General features: G+C 58.6%; 1 protein-coding gene across 3 annotated transcripts in view; it reads left to right on the top strand.

Moving 5' to 3' along the window:
• The window catches only part of LPCAT1 (lysophosphatidylcholine acyltransferase 1), a 44,024-nt gene that overhangs the window by 19,650 nt on the left and 9,922 nt on the right, over positions 1 to 14,452 (top strand). For 2 of the 3 annotated variants that reach the window (XM_010857112.1, XM_010857113.1), the window contains exons 2-10: positions 159 to 301; positions 3,905 to 4,119; positions 6,113 to 6,225; positions 7,542 to 7,602; positions 7,873 to 7,931; positions 8,565 to 8,599; positions 9,391 to 9,445; positions 11,194 to 11,276; positions 14,119 to 14,155. In XM_010857112.1, coding sequence (XP_010855414.1) covers positions 159 to 301; positions 3,905 to 4,119; positions 6,113 to 6,225; positions 7,542 to 7,602; positions 7,873 to 7,931; positions 8,565 to 8,599; positions 9,391 to 9,445; positions 11,194 to 11,276; positions 14,119 to 14,155 — 801 coding nt within the window. Of the gene's footprint in view, positions 1 to 158; positions 302 to 3,904; positions 4,120 to 6,112; positions 6,226 to 7,541; positions 7,603 to 7,872; positions 7,932 to 8,564; positions 8,600 to 9,390; positions 9,446 to 11,193; positions 11,277 to 14,118; positions 14,181 to 14,452 lie in introns of all 3 variants that reach the window. The other variant, XM_010857114.1, reaches the window with a different exon arrangement.

The raw sequence follows: 14,452 nt of genomic DNA, 5'->3' as shown, positions 1-14,452 counted from the left end.
GGGCAGGGCGCCGTCCACCAGGAGAGAGCCCCCATCTCCAGGTCGTTCCCTCGGTGGCTGCAGGAGGCACCAGGAAGGGGTCGGGCAGCTGGGGAAGGGTGGGCCTGGCGTGAGGAGCCTGGGGGACAGCCCCCCGAGTGACTGTGCCCTGTCCGCAGGTGGCCGTCATGACGCTGACGCTCTTCCCTGTCCGACTACTGGTCGTCGTCCTCATGATGCTGCTCGCCTGGCCCCTGGCGCTCGTGTCTTCGCTGGGACCCGCCGGGCGGGAACCGGAGCAGCCGCCAGCTTTGTGGCGGAGGTGAGTCTGTGTCTGCGGAGGCTCCGGGGTAGTGGGGGGGTGTCCCAGGGCCGTTTCTCCGTGGCTCAGTTCTCTTCCCTGTCCCAGGCACAAGCCACCTTCCCCTCTGCACCCCTGCCGCCCCTGCTGCTGTCCTACTCGGAGGCTCCTTCCAGGGCTCCGCGAGCCACTTGACTGCTGTGCTGGGTCCTGAGCACAGGCTCCCGAGTGTTTCCCTGCCCCCGGCCCTCGAAGCCGTGTGTCGGCCTGCTGCCCCGGGTCTGCTCTCTGCTTTTACACCATGGACAGTGATAAACCATGGCTTCGCATAGATGGGTGTGTAAATGCAGCTTAACTAAAGCTCCCAGAGGGATCCGGCAAAACCAGATGAAGTCACAGCCTTTTCTTGTGTTAAGTACCTAATGCTGTTCCTTAACTCTCTTTGCTGAGCTTCCCTGGTGGTTCCCCGCCTGCAGTGCCCAAGCCACAGGTTTGATACCTGGGTCGGGAAGATCCCCTGGAGGAGGAAATGGCAACCCACTCCAGTATTCTTGCCTGGAGAATCCCATGGACAGAGGAGCCTGGCGGGCTACAGTCCACGGGGTCACAAAGAGTCAGCCTGAGTGCACACATGCAAAAGCTATTCTTTAACTCTTTGCTGTTAGTGAAGGGAAGTGTTGAGCCAGTGGAAGGACTTTCCTGGACATTTTCAGTGTCTTAAAAGACACCGTTCCTGTCCTAAAACCAGGGCACTCATAATCTGCTTTGTCTACATCTCTGATCCATCCTGAGGGCCCTGGGATGGTTTATTCAAAATAGAAATGTTATTAGTTTAGTTCGGTTTTATCATTAACTAATAATAAAAATGTTACTAGTTTAGACGAGCCCACAGCCCAAACATGCTGCCACCTGTTCTGTGAAGGAGGTTTTATTCGGATGCAGTGCTGCCCATTCATTTGTGCACCAGCCTGGGCCGCTGCTGGGCATTGAGGGTTCCTGTGGCTGAGGCCAAGGGCCCACATGGCCTCAGCTGCCTGCCGCCCCGCCTCCAAGGTCTACAGACCAGCTCAAGGCGCCCCCTCTCTCCTGCTGTCCGATGGCGCCCTCAGAGGCTGCAAAACTGGCGTCCCTCCTGGGCCGTGGTTCTCTGCTGCCCGCGTGCCATGGTCAGAGTGGCAGTTACCACATGCAGGCAGAGAGAGCCGGCTACTAGGCCAGGGTTTCCTTAGCCGTGGGTGAGCACTGCGCCCGGGGGCCCCTCACCCCCTCACGGTGTTTCTCATCCTCAGACCGTCCCCAGTCTCTAGTGAACCATGGTCATTGTTCCTCCCTCAGAACCGGGGCAGGTGTGGCCGGCTCCACGGATGTGTCCCAGCACAGCTGGGTCACGGAGCCTGCCTGGTGTCACGGAGTCTGTCCAGAATGAATGAGCGGGTCCGTGAGTGAGTGAGCGAGAGGGGACAAGAGCGAACCAGAGGGTCGAGGGAGCTGGGCTTTCTACTCTCTTTGGAAATCATACTTTACCTCGAAAGATTTTTTTAACTAAAGTATGAGGAAGTAGGGAGTGAAAGTTGCTCAGTTGTGTCCAGCTCTTTGCAACCCCATGGAGTATGCAGTCCATGAAACTCTCCAGGCCAGGATACTGGAGTGGGTAGCCTTTCCCTTCTCCAGGGGATCTTCCCAACCCAGGGATGGAACCCAGGTGAATTTGGTACCAAATATATAATGAAGGAAAATAAATCCAGGCCAAAAAGGAATCAGAATTTCAGTTTCTCTGGATTAAGAACCCACAGAAAGCAGAGATTTTGTAGTTTTTACCCAGGAGGAGTGATTTGATAAAAGTGTCTTTATTCCCTGTTCCCTCCCTCTGCTCGGGCTGGGCTCCTTTCCTTCCTGTTCTCACCCGTGAAGAAGGAAAGCTCGCACGGCCTCCGACTCTGTCTTTTCACACAGGTGACCTGGGGCTCCTTGGATTTCCCTGTTCTGACTCCTGTGGCTTTTCTTGTCTGCAGTGATGCACTTGATCTCATCGGGTGATAAGTGGACCACAGCAAAGTTTAGTTCCAGCGGCCCACTTCACAGAAGCATCGCGTGTGGTGTGTGCATGTGTGAGTGAGTGAGAGAGAGAGGGAGAGACAGGCACACGACGTGTCCCACCTGCAGAGACATGGGGTAGTTTCACGGGAGGTCTGGGCGTTCGTGTCCACAGAGAATGAGTGTCGTTCTGAGTGTATGCGTGCGTGTACACGAGTGTACACGAGTGTGTACAGATGAGAGTGTGTGTGTGCGTGTGCATGCACGCGTTTGTGTACTGGCGTGTACCCCAGCGGCACACACACCCACCTTGTGTGGCTCTGCCGTGGCTTCCATTGCCCAGGGAAGGAGTCGGCCTGTCGGGGTCAGAACCCAACCCTGAGGGGCGCTGGGTGGCCGGCGGGTCTGGGGCCCCGGCTGGGCGATGCTGGCAGTCAGGGTCACCATGGGCTTCCCTCACACGTGGCTTCTTGAAGTCACCTGCAGGTCCGCCTGCTGTGTGAAGTCCGACCTTTACTTCCTGTATTGTCTTTTTCCGTTTTATGGAATTTCCAATTTTATGTTGCCTTTTATGAATAGAATGATGAGCCCTGAGCGTAGCCTCAAAATTCTCTGTCCCTGAGGTCCCACGCCGCGGCCTGGGGGTCGCTGTCCCCAGGACCTGGGGCCCTGATCCCACCCGGGGTGCATCCCTCCTCTGCTGCTGTCTCAGGCGTGGTCTGCACTTCCTGTTTGCTTTTTCCTTTTGTTTTTCATCCAAGATTTTCTGGAATGTCGGATTCTCATCTCAGAAAGAAAATATGCGGAAGGAACTCACTCCCCTTTCGTGTCTGGAAGTGTCTTTATTCTGCTCTGTGCATTGGTGGGTAGTTGGGTTAGGTGCAGAATTGACTCAGCGCTTTCGTGATGCGCCGCTGACTACCTGCAGCTAGATGCTAGAAGCCCACTTGTTCCTCTCTGGAAAGTTTTGAAGTCTTTGTTGTTGGAAATTTGAAAACTTTTGAAAGGAGATTGCATGAGTATTTTTTTTTTTTCTTAACAAAATACATTGTGGTCAGTGCCTTGACATGGTGCCGGGACCTGTGCCTTCCTTCAGTCTGAGAAGCTGTTTTCTTCGTGTCTCATGGTTCCGTCCGGGCTTTTTCCGGCATGTTCTGGGCGATTCCCTCTCCATTTTCCAGCCTTTCTGGGGTGCTGGCATTTCTGCAGGAGACAATTGATTTTCACACATGCTTTCTTTTTCTTGTTCTCTGGACGATCTCAGAGCACCTGGCTCCGTAATGTACTGACGTGGGTGGGTTCTTCCACGTCTCTTCTGATGCCTGCCCTGGGGTCTCGGACCTTCCTCCTCTGCCCACACGCCTGAGTCTAAGGTGTCTACAGTGTGACGAAGGGAGGACGGTGGGGGGAGGGCGGGCCCCTGCCCTTGTAGATCTGTCTCCCAGCCCCGCTCCCTGGAAAAGCTCTGTGTCTCCAGTGTCACGGGTGCCCTTGCCCGTGAACAGGGGTGCTGGCACCATCTGGAGTCGGTGTCGCCCCGACGGGCGTGGGCCGCAAGGCGCTGTCCCGACGGCCGCGCGTCTGTTGCAGGGTCGTGGACGTGCTGCTCAGGGCCATCATGCGCACCATGTGGCTCGCCGGCGGCTTCCACCACGTGGCCGTGAAGGGGCGGCGGGCACCGCCCACCGAGGCTGCCATCCTCACCCTGGCTCCACATTCCTCCTACTTCGACGCCATCCCCGTCACCATGACGATGTCCTCCGTCGTGATGAAGGCAGAGAGCAGAGACATCCCTATATGGGGAAGTGAGTGACCCCCCATCCTGCTGGAGTGACCCCCAATCCTTCTAGGGGAGTGGGCCCCGTCCTGCTGGGGGAGTGGGCCCCATCCTGATGGGGGAGTGACCCCCATCCCTCTGGGAGAGTGACCGGCATCCTGCTGGAGAGTGACCCTCCATCCCGCTGGGAGAGTGACCCCTATCCCGCTGGGGGAGTGACCCCCATCCTTCTGGGGGAGTGACCCCCCCCAGTCCTCTCATCCTTGTGGCAGTGATCAGCCCCCCCCATCCTGCAGGGAGTCAGTGAGCCCCACCCCCTCAATCCTGCTGGGAGACTGCCCCCCATCGTGGTGGGAGTACTGAGCCGCCCCCCATCCTGGGAGCACTGACACCCGCCCTGCTGGCTGGTCCAGGTCACATGACGGTAGACACATCACAGGTCCCACCCACGCGAACTAGGCCCTGGACCTTGACCTCTGTGTTATGATTTCTTCTGATATTACAAGTACCCTCAACTGTGAGGTGTCACAGCGCTCCCTTAGCTCACAGAAGCGCTGGAAGCTGGGGCTAGCTCAGTATCTGTCCCGGAGGGTAGTTGCTGGGCTCTACTGGTTGGTGGGCTCCCCTGCCTCAATCTTCCGGGTGGTTCCACCAAACGTCCCTATCTCCTCATGGTCCTTTTTAGTAGCGTCAGGAATAATCCGTGAGGAAGGAGGAAATCGTTTCAATTGCATGAAAAAGCAGACAGGACAAAGTGTCACTGAGAGCCGCTTCGATTTTCTGAGCGCCGTGGATCCAGCTGGGAGAATTGTATTCTTAAAAACGTTCTCTTTTCGCTTTTGTAAGACCTCCAGGAAATAAAGGTCATGAAATTTTATTGTTTACAAGTCGCAAAATGCTCAGAAAAGCAGCTCACAGCCCTTCTTGGGCCCAGTGAGGACTGGGCCTGGGGCAGAGCAGGTGGACACCCACTGCTGTGGCCTCACCAGCCCGGAGGGTAACCGAGTGCCACGGCCTCCGCGTGCCATCAGGTCAGAGTTTTCTCTCCTAAGAAGTATCTTCCCACCTTTAAATGCTTATTCAAGGACCAGCGTGTTGGTTGTGGCCGTCAGCTGTGGTCGTGGGAGTCCTGAGCGTCCCCCGCCTCACACACACACACACACACTTGCTGGGGGCTAAGAACGGAGTCTCTATTTCTTTTGTTTTTAACCACGCAGCTTGCAGGGCTGTAGTTCCCTGACCAGGGGTTGAGCCCATGCCCTCAGCAGTGAAAGCACAGAATCCTCACCACTGGACCCCAGGGAATTCCTAAGAAGGGGGTGTCTGTGTCCTGAGTGGTGACCAAGCGTCGCACAGCCTGGGGTTTAAAACAACCGAAATGCATATCCTCTCACTGTTCTGGGGGCCAGAGTGAAAGGTCCAGGTGTCAGCAGGTTGGTCTTGAAGGAGAACCCGTCGCAGGCGCCCCTCCGGCATCCAGTGTTCCTGCCCTCCTGGGCCCACCCCGGCCGTGGCCATGTCCCCTCGTCCCTGTCTCTGTCATCACCTGGCCATCAGTCCTCCTTAAGAGGACACCAGTCCCTGAACAGGGCCCACCCCGTGCAGCGTGACCTCATCTTGACTTGGCCATATCTGCAGAAGTCCTGTTTCCCAGGGACGTCACCCACAGGTCCTGGGAGGTCAGCCGCGGGCCCGGGGAGGTCACCCGCATTTCCGGGGAGGTCCCCCACGTTTCCGGGGAGGTCACCCGCGGGCCCAGGGAGGTCAGCCGCGGCAGGCACCCTGGGCTCTCTGGCTCTTCCCCCAGTGACACAGGTGACCGGCGGGTCAGCCCTGTCTCTCTCTCCTGACTTGTCGTGGGTGGTCCCGCAGGTGGGGGGCTCCCAGTCGTCCTCTAAGACTTCAGTGCTGTCCCTTATCCCTTGTGGTCGGCACCCACGGGGAACCTCTGGGGGGCTCACCGCACCACGGGCAGTGCCCATCGGCCCCACCCCCCACGAGCACCCCGCCCTCTCTTTCAGCTCTGATAAAGTACATCCGACCAGTGTTCGTGTCCCGGACAGACCAGGACTCCCGCAGGAAGACAGTGGAGGAAATCAAGAGGCGGGCACAGTCTGGAGGGAAGTGGCCACAGGTGGGCGGCCTTGCTTGTGTCCTGTGCGGATTTATTCTGAAAGGCATGAACGTAGGGGTCAGAGGGGAAATGGAGCCCTGAGGGCCAGAACTTGGCTTCCCTGGAGACACTGTGTTTCATATTATTTTTGATAAATGCAAATCCAAAAATGTGCTTATATATCAGGTATTTTTGGTTCTGGCATTTTAAAATAAGAAATGGGGGAAAATAATTTTCACATGCATCTGAAGTTCCCAAGTAATCTTTTAAGTTCTGCGTCAGAACTAGCGGGCTGGCCTGGCTCCGGGGTCAGCGGTGTCCGAATGCTGCACAGGGCTGCATCCCCTTGCTTCTCAAAGCTCGAGCCTGCCTGGCACGCTTCGGTTCCCTTGGGGCCCCAGGAAGGCTGGCCTGGGCTGTGGGGCAGAGTCCTCACCCAGCGGTAGCGTGGGTGTGGTGTGACCCCTGCTTTTTACATACGTAGTTTTTCTTTTCTGTTGAGCCGCCTTGAGAAGCTGGAACCCCACAGGACTCTCTGGGTTCTGGCTGCTCAGAAAACAGTGACGGCCTTGCTGGTGGGCCCCCTGCCCATGGATGGGCAGCCCCTGGGGGGGTGTGCTTCCAGGGTCCTGGCTGCCACCCCCACAAGAATGGCATGACCCCCCCTCCTCCATTCCACTCACCTGCCCGACCCAGGGTTGGACCCAGCCCCCTGGAGCTGGTCTTTCCTCCAGGGCCCGGGGTTGAAAGCAGCCTATGGGCGGGATTTTCCAGCACGGGGGGTAGTTAGCTTCCACCCCCTGCCCGAAGTCGGTACGAGTCCGAGAGACGGGAGATCCCGGTGACAGGGTGTTAATATTTTCCAGCACGGGGGGGAGTTAGCTTCCACCCCCTGCCCGAAGTCGGTACGAGTCCGAGAGACGGGAGATCCCGGTGACAGGGTGTTCACTCCGCTGCTGGTTCCGAGGGTGTCTGCGTTGTGGGCCTGACCCCGGCCCACGAGGCCCCGTCCTCAGCCTCACGCTCCCCGCCCGCATGCCCCTGTCCTGCCTGTGCCCGTGGGCTGGCCCATGTCTGGCCCACGCGGCGGCTCCAGTGGGTACCGCGTGTCCCGTTATCAGAAGGTGCCTGCTGTTTGTATTTCTGTCATTTCCAGAGTTTAGTAAAACCAGCAGTTAGAGGGGGGATTCATGACGCTTCTGTCTGCCTCTTACCTTTCTCCACTGAATGTGTTTGAAGTGCCTGAACAACATCGGGCCCAGAATAAGCAGGTTGGGAAGTTGGCCCCTGAACCTGCACTTTGATGCTGATTTTTTTTTTTTTCCTCTCATTTCAAGATAATGATTTTTCCAGAAGGCACGTGTACCAATAGGACCTGCTTAATCACCTTCAAGCCTGGTAGGTAGTGTCTTAGTTATCTCTCTTTCTCTGCAAGAAGGTGGAGGAGCCCCTCACCCCCGGCAGAGTGCCTTGGCCTGGAGTGTTCTCCTGTCTGTCTCCTGCGACCCTGGGGTTTGGTCTGAGTGTCCGTGGCCGGCACGGGGTGTCCACGGCCGGCGCCCAATGGCCTCTGACCGGGAAGCCCACTCTGTTCCGAGACCCAGCCGGGCCGTGCGGGCGGGGGACGTGCCACTGCGGAAACGAGAGGTGTCCCTCCTCCCTCCACAGGTGCCTTCATCCCGGGGGTTCCCGTCCAGCCTGTGGTTTTGCGGTACCCGAACAAACTGGTGAGTGAGTTCTCCCGGGCACACAGGTCCAGCGAGTGTTCCAGAGTGTCCCCCCGTACTCGCTCCTGAAGCCCTGCTCTCGTGGGTCACAGAGTCCTGGCCCGTCCTTGAGCCGGGCCCACTGGTGTGAGACCCCCGTCTCCTCAGCCTCTCTGCCGCCTGCTCACACTCGGGACCTTTTAAAACCGAGACTAAGCCACACCGAGCTTCCTCGGGAGCCTCGGCATGATGGGGCATGGCGGGGGCGGGGGCTGGCACAGACACGCTGGGATCCCTCTGACGTCTGTGGGCCCCAGAGGCTTTCGGCGCCCCTGCTTCCGAGCCGGGTCCATGGGCCCCAGGTCTGTATGCTGAGCCTGTGCCTGCCGGTGTGGATAGACCCGGGGCCTGAACGCCTGTAGAGCCGGCAGCCACGTGGGCTGGTGCAGCCGTCCTTACGGCTCTGAAGAGGCGCGCTCCTTGGCCGGTTTCTGAGAATGAGGATCCGTCACCAGCCTGTAGAGCTCTAGATTTCTCCCTCTTCAGTTTGTTCTGTCAGCTCGTTTGAAGCAGGGCACTGGGCGGCCCTGGGAGGAGGGGGATTGTGGGGACGAGGGGCTCTGTGGGGACTCACGGCTGCTCTCCTGCCCCCAGGACACCATCACGTGGACGTGGCAAGGCCCGGGAGCGTAAGTCAGAGCCCGCCCTGTCCTCCCCTCCAGGGGCCCCCGAGCTGCTTACTTTAGGGGTCGCCACGCCAGCCAGCAGTTCAGTTCAGTCCAAGGAGTCCAGCTGCATGAGGCAGCCTTCCCTGCACCCAGGATCCCAGGACTGAAGTTGATGGTCCTCCCTCAGCCGGAGGGGAACGAATTCCTCTTCTCGCCTGTGTCTTGTCCACTCAGCGATCAAGTGCACAGCTTGACCCTGAAAGGAAGGGGGCGCATGGGGCCCCCACCCCTGCAGCTGCAGGGGCACACGGGGGCCCAGGTGCCGGCGTGTGTGCTGGTGTTTGGGGGCGGGGTGGTCCTCCCAGGGCCCCTGGCATGCCCGAGTGGCAGGGGTGGCATCACCAAGGCTGGAGTGGGAGGTGAGGAGCCAGGGGGAAGCTGGGAGAGGGTCTGGGAAAGGGGTCCTTCAGGGTCCTGGCCAGCTAGGCTTAGAGCGGGCCATGAAGAGGTGGCTGTTGGGAGGGGTGCCATGACCTCAGGCCTGGGGGGCCTGGAGGGCCCTGATGCTGCGGAGACGAGCCGTCCTGAGCTGGAGGGCAAGCAGGGCTGCGGCCTTGGGCCACAGCAGGCAGGCATGGGCGTCTCTGATGAGCTCAGCCTAGTCCTCAGGGCTGGGTCCAGGAAGGCTCAGCGCCTCCCGGAGACCAGCCTGCTCAGGGGTGCCCTCTGCAGAGGAGCGGGGCGTGGAGACTCGGCTTCAGAGCTGCAGCGAATTGAGACTTAACCATGCTGTAAATCTGCTCATGTTTAAGGTTGAAAATCCTGTGGCTCACGCTGTGCCAGTTTCACAGTCAAGTGGAAATTGAGGTTTGTCTAGATGCGGCGTGCGCGTCTTGCGGGGTCTCTGCTGGCGCGATGTTTCACGGTGTCGGGCCGTGTGTGTCGATGAATGCTACCTATGCCCCGTTAGGGCCTCCATGGGCAGCGTGTTACCAGGTTGACGTCTACACAGATGCAGTGTTATATCAGATCTCTGTGGACGTGATGTTAGACAACATCCTGCTGGTATCTCTACAAGGTTACAGGTTATCTGTCTTGCTTTGAACGCTCCGTTTCTCATGGCTTCTTAGAGGGCTTCCCAGTGGTTCCGTCACTTTGTGTCTCTTGTATGACCTTTTATCCGTTCAGATGGAATTTTAAATCTCAACAGGAAGCTAAGCCCATTGTTCCCTTATTATGGTTAGTTTAGCTTAAGAGCATATAAAGTTCGCACACAAGCAATTAATGATTCTCTTGGCTTGTATTTTCACCTGATGCTAACACAGCTGGCATCGTACTACCAAACTTACCACACTCTTGTCCTCTGCTGAATACCCGCTCAGACAGGCGGACTGCCGGCCAGTCTCCAGCCCATCTCCAAAGTCCCAGTACCCGTCCTCTCTGCTCAAACATGCCACATTCATGCAGCCTGTAAATTTAATCGAGTAGATGAGGAATAGTCTGTTTTCTTAAAAGTGGAATTCACTTGCTACTCCTACATCTGATAAATGAAAGGCTGGTCCTACGCAACGTAAAGCTTTTCATTTGCTGCTGCTGCTGCTGCTGCTGCTGCTGCTCAGTCGCTTCAGTTGTGTCCGACTCTGTGTGACCCCAGAGACCTTCCAGTAAACGCTGCAGAGTAAGGCTGGATTTACGCGTGGTCCCGGCCTTCAGCCAGGCTTTTCACTAGAAATAAGCCACTGAGTAAAGGACTGAGCTGAAAGGGCCGTGGCCCGAGTCCAGGGGCGGCCGGCCCACAGCCCAGCACGTCTGCTGTGGCTCATCTGCTGGTGGCGGGAGGCAGCAGCGGGGCGAGACTCTGGGGAGGACGCCCTGTTTTACACTGGCTCCTAATTAAGAGTTGAAACTGTGTGGCTTTGTGACGTCGCTCTGAACTCCTTCCTGTGTCACCCCTACAAGGCGCCAGTGCTGAGGAGGAGCTGTTGCTCTTGCAGAGTTTTTAGAAAGGTAGCAGTGAGTGAGAGACCAGACTTATCTGATGAGAGTGGATAGGGTGGCGGGCATTCCTGTATTCTTGAGTATCCGTGTTAAAAGGGTGCAGTGATGTTTTTTTCCTTTTCTGCAATGGAGCCTGGCCTGAGGTGTGGGCCTTACGTGCATAAAGCACTGTGTGAGCTTCAGTCACACAGACACCCGAGTTCCTGGGGCGATTTACCCTGCCCTCCAAATACAGTAGCTGTCCAAAAGCTGCTGAGAGCCTCTCACGGGAAACACAGAACTGAGACCGTGAGAAACGGGAGCACACGTTTGATTCTTCTGCATCTAAAGACTGAGCCCCTGGGTGAAGTTACCACTCCATGCTCTGGCTCCGGCATCGAGGGAGTGGTGCTCCTGGTGAGGCAAGGGGGTTTGGGAGTGTGCACACGTGTGGGTGTGTGCATCTGTGTGTGCACACGTGTGCCCCTGCTTGAGCAGGAGTGACAGCCCCAAAGACAGTTCCTGTGGAAGGTGCCCTGACCGCCCTTGATCTGCCAGGGCAGAGGTCGCGCTGTGGTGACGGCGGCGGGGCGGGGGGAGTCCGCTCCTGCAGGTGACCGGCTTCTCTGTGTCCGCAGTTCCTCCCCGTGTACACGCCCTCGGAGGAGGAGAAGAGGGACCCCGCCCTGTACGCCAGGAACGTGCGCCGTGTGATGGCAGAGTGAGTGAGCCCCGCGCCCGCCCCGCCCCCAGCGCAACCGGGTGGGGGTTCCCTGGACGCCCCAGTGCCCTTGGGCTCGCCAGGCACTCATTACTCGGTGTCCTTGTCCGCCGGTGTCCTGGCCTCGCTGTAGACCAGCCGGCAGCGGGGGGAGCTGGGTTTGAACCAGCCTGGCCGAGCGTCAGCCAGACTGTGCTTGGCCGCACACTTTGTCTCCCGGTCCCGCTGGAGGACGCCTCTGCTTGTTCAGCCTTCGGAGGACGGGTCGCTGCCCCCGAATTCTCTGCATTGCAGCCTTGCCTGTGAGCCAGCAGTGCCTGCAGGGCTGTGTCCGTGCGTGCCCCGTGGAGACAGGCAGCGGGACCGTGAGCAAGAGCGCGCTGGAGGGCCTGGGCCGGCACGTCCTGGCTGCCCTCCCCGAGAGCGTTACTGAGGTTCTTCCTCTGCTGAGCGTGGGTTTTGTGCACTTAATCCTGTGTCGCTTATGTGATGGCGTGCCTGCAGCCAGGAGCATCCCCCCCTCCGTTTCCCTGCGGCTCCCGGCTGGTTTCAGGCCCCGGCAGCCTCATCCCAGAGGTGTTCGGTCTGCCCACATGCCTCAGAGCCTTGGTGCTGGGAGCAGAGTCTGGGGGTGACACGCCCCACCCCACCCCAACACTGACTCTGGGACAGAGCCGCCGGGCAGCAGGAGGCACTCGACTCTCACCTTTTGGGTAGTCAGGGCGGTGAGGGACCCTGACCAACTGCTGGACAGGTACACTGTCCACAGAGTCAAAGGCCTGACAGTTTGCATGTGATTTTTTTGTTGTTGTTTAGTTTATATTCAAGTAAATTAACTATTAAAAATCTTGAATATGTGCCCTAAGGAAACTTATGCTGTCACACAGTTTGTATCGGCCCAGTGGGAAAGGACAGATACCCATGGGGTCTCCTCTTGCCTCACGGGTGCAGGAGGATTCCAGAACCATGAGGGTCCCACCCAGGGTCCCACAGGCCTTGCAGGCGGCCCGGGGACACTCTGGACATCCTGCTGTGGCTCTGGCTCCCGTCCCCACATGGCCAGACTGCATGCTCTTAAGGGGAATTGAGCAGCCGCGGAACGGAGCCTTCAGGGTCATCGCCATGGCAACCAGGAACCACAGCCGTGCCCTCCTACCTGCCAGGGACTAGGTCCAGGGCCCTCAGAGACCAAAGCCCAGGAGGCTGGAGCGCCTCGTGTGTGGTGGTCTTGTGCGCTGCCCTCCATGTCCTCGGGTGTGGAGCCTTGGATCCGGAGGGCCGACTGTCCCGCCGAGACGAGTGAAAGCCCACTCGGTTATGGAGACAGGGTTGGCAGGGTCGTTTTCGATACCTGGTAAATTTCCTACCATGAATGCACTTTCCATAAACGTCAGGAGAAGGGTGTTTTCCGTGAAATCTGAGACAGCCTGTGGGATGACCGGTTTTGCCTCCCTCTGACCTCAGGGCAGTGCCAGCCTGGAGAGCAGGGTGCCCTGCACCTCGAGGGCGGCCTCCTGTCCCTGAAGGCGGCTGATGCGGGCTCCATCCCTCATGGGCAGAACTGCAGAGGTACCAGGCTGGCCCGCAGCTGGGCAGCCCCAGGCCCCCAGTCACTGAAGTCTGCGGTCAGCTGTTCAGCCTCTGTGTTTAGTGCCGAGCGTGGTACTTACTATCATTGCCATTATTTTGTATTTTGGCTGCACTGCTTGGCACACAGGCTGGTTCCCTGACTAACAATCGACCCCAGGCCTCCACAGTGAAAGCGCCAAGTCCTAACCTCTAGGCTACCTGGGAGCTCCCTGAAATATGCTCTTTAAACATCAGCGGTTTACATGCCTCGGCATCCAGAGCACTCAGCGCCCAGCTGCTCCTGTTAAAGGCTCCTACGTGGAGGTGGTGGGTGTTTGTGGGCTCCACGGGCACCCTCATCCCATCCTGCAGGCTTGGGGGAGCCAAGGGGGAGGTCAGGGGCTCCCTCCTCCCTCCAGACCCTGCTCAGGGCCCCCCAGACGTGGCTTCTGGGGGGAACTGACAGGAGGGGCCTCAGTCCAGCAGGGCCGGGGGCAGGCCTGCGGCTTCTCCCCGCATCACGCGCAGGTGGGAACGGCCCGGGGAAGCCGAGCCTGCCCCTCTCCGTTGGGTGGGAGGACTCACGGGGCGCTGCCTGTCCTGCCTCCTAGGCCGGGGGCGGGGGGCCCCCCCAGAGCAGCTGGTCCCCTCATGCGTGTGCAGACTCTCGTCCGGCTTCCACACCCTCTGACGCTGCGGGGCTTTGTCCCCCGAGTCCCTCCCCGAGGCTGCGTGCCAGCAGGAGACCCCGAGCCGCGCGGACGTGCCCGGGGCTCTGCCGGTGAAGCCGCCTGTTCCTCCAGCACCCCCCGTGCCCCATGTCTCACCCAGGGGGTCACTCCTGTTCTTGGGGAGCTGGTTCTCTCCATGACTCCCCTCCACCCTGAACGCCACCTGTATCCTTATCAACTTCTACTTTTAATGTGTAACTAAGCTTCACTGAGGCTGCAGAACATGGAAACCTAAGCAGAAGCACCACTTACAGGGCAGACAGCTTGGGTCGTGTGGAGGGCAGTCTCTTATTAAAAACGCACACGTTCGGGGGACAGACCGCTTCAGGGCGCTGCACCCACGGGTCCCGGAGCAGGAAGTAGGGCGTGTGACTCGGCAGGCGTCACTGTCGCATGGCTCTCTGCCGTCAGAGCTGAGCCTGGAGCGAGAAGGGCCAGGACTCGGGGCCTTCGCGTGTGATGCCGCTGTCTGGCCGCTGCATTCCTGAGACAGTCACCCTGCTGCCCTGGGGGCGGCTGACCCGGCCCGTCCTCTCCCGCAGGGCCCTGGGCGTCGCTGTGACGGACTACACGTTCGAGGACTGCCAGCTGGCCCTGGCGGAAGGCCAGCTCCGTCTCCCCGCTGACACCTGTCTTCTGGAGTTAAAGAACAAAAGACTCCGTGTGGTTCAGCTTGAGCAAGTTCACCACGTGGACGGCCCTGCATGCATGTAAATTGTGGTAAAATACATATAACATAAATTTAACATTTTAACCAGTTGACTGAATGACTGGGTGGCTTCAGTGGAGTCAGGCTAACAGATGGCCTTGGGGTGCCATCCACCTTTGTCCCAGAGGAACACTCCAAATCTTGGTGGCCTTGTCGACCTTCCCTTT

The sequence above is a fragment of the Bison bison genome, unplaced genomic scaffold (genome assembly GCF_000754665.1).
Source record: "Bison bison bison isolate TAMUID 2011002044 unplaced genomic scaffold, Bison_UMD1.0 scf7180017864377, whole genome shotgun sequence".
Lineage (NCBI taxonomy): Eukaryota > Metazoa > Chordata > Mammalia > Artiodactyla > Bovidae > Bison > Bison bison.
The sequence above is the reverse complement of the archived record's forward strand: the minus strand, read 5'-3'. Positions and strand labels throughout refer to the sequence as shown.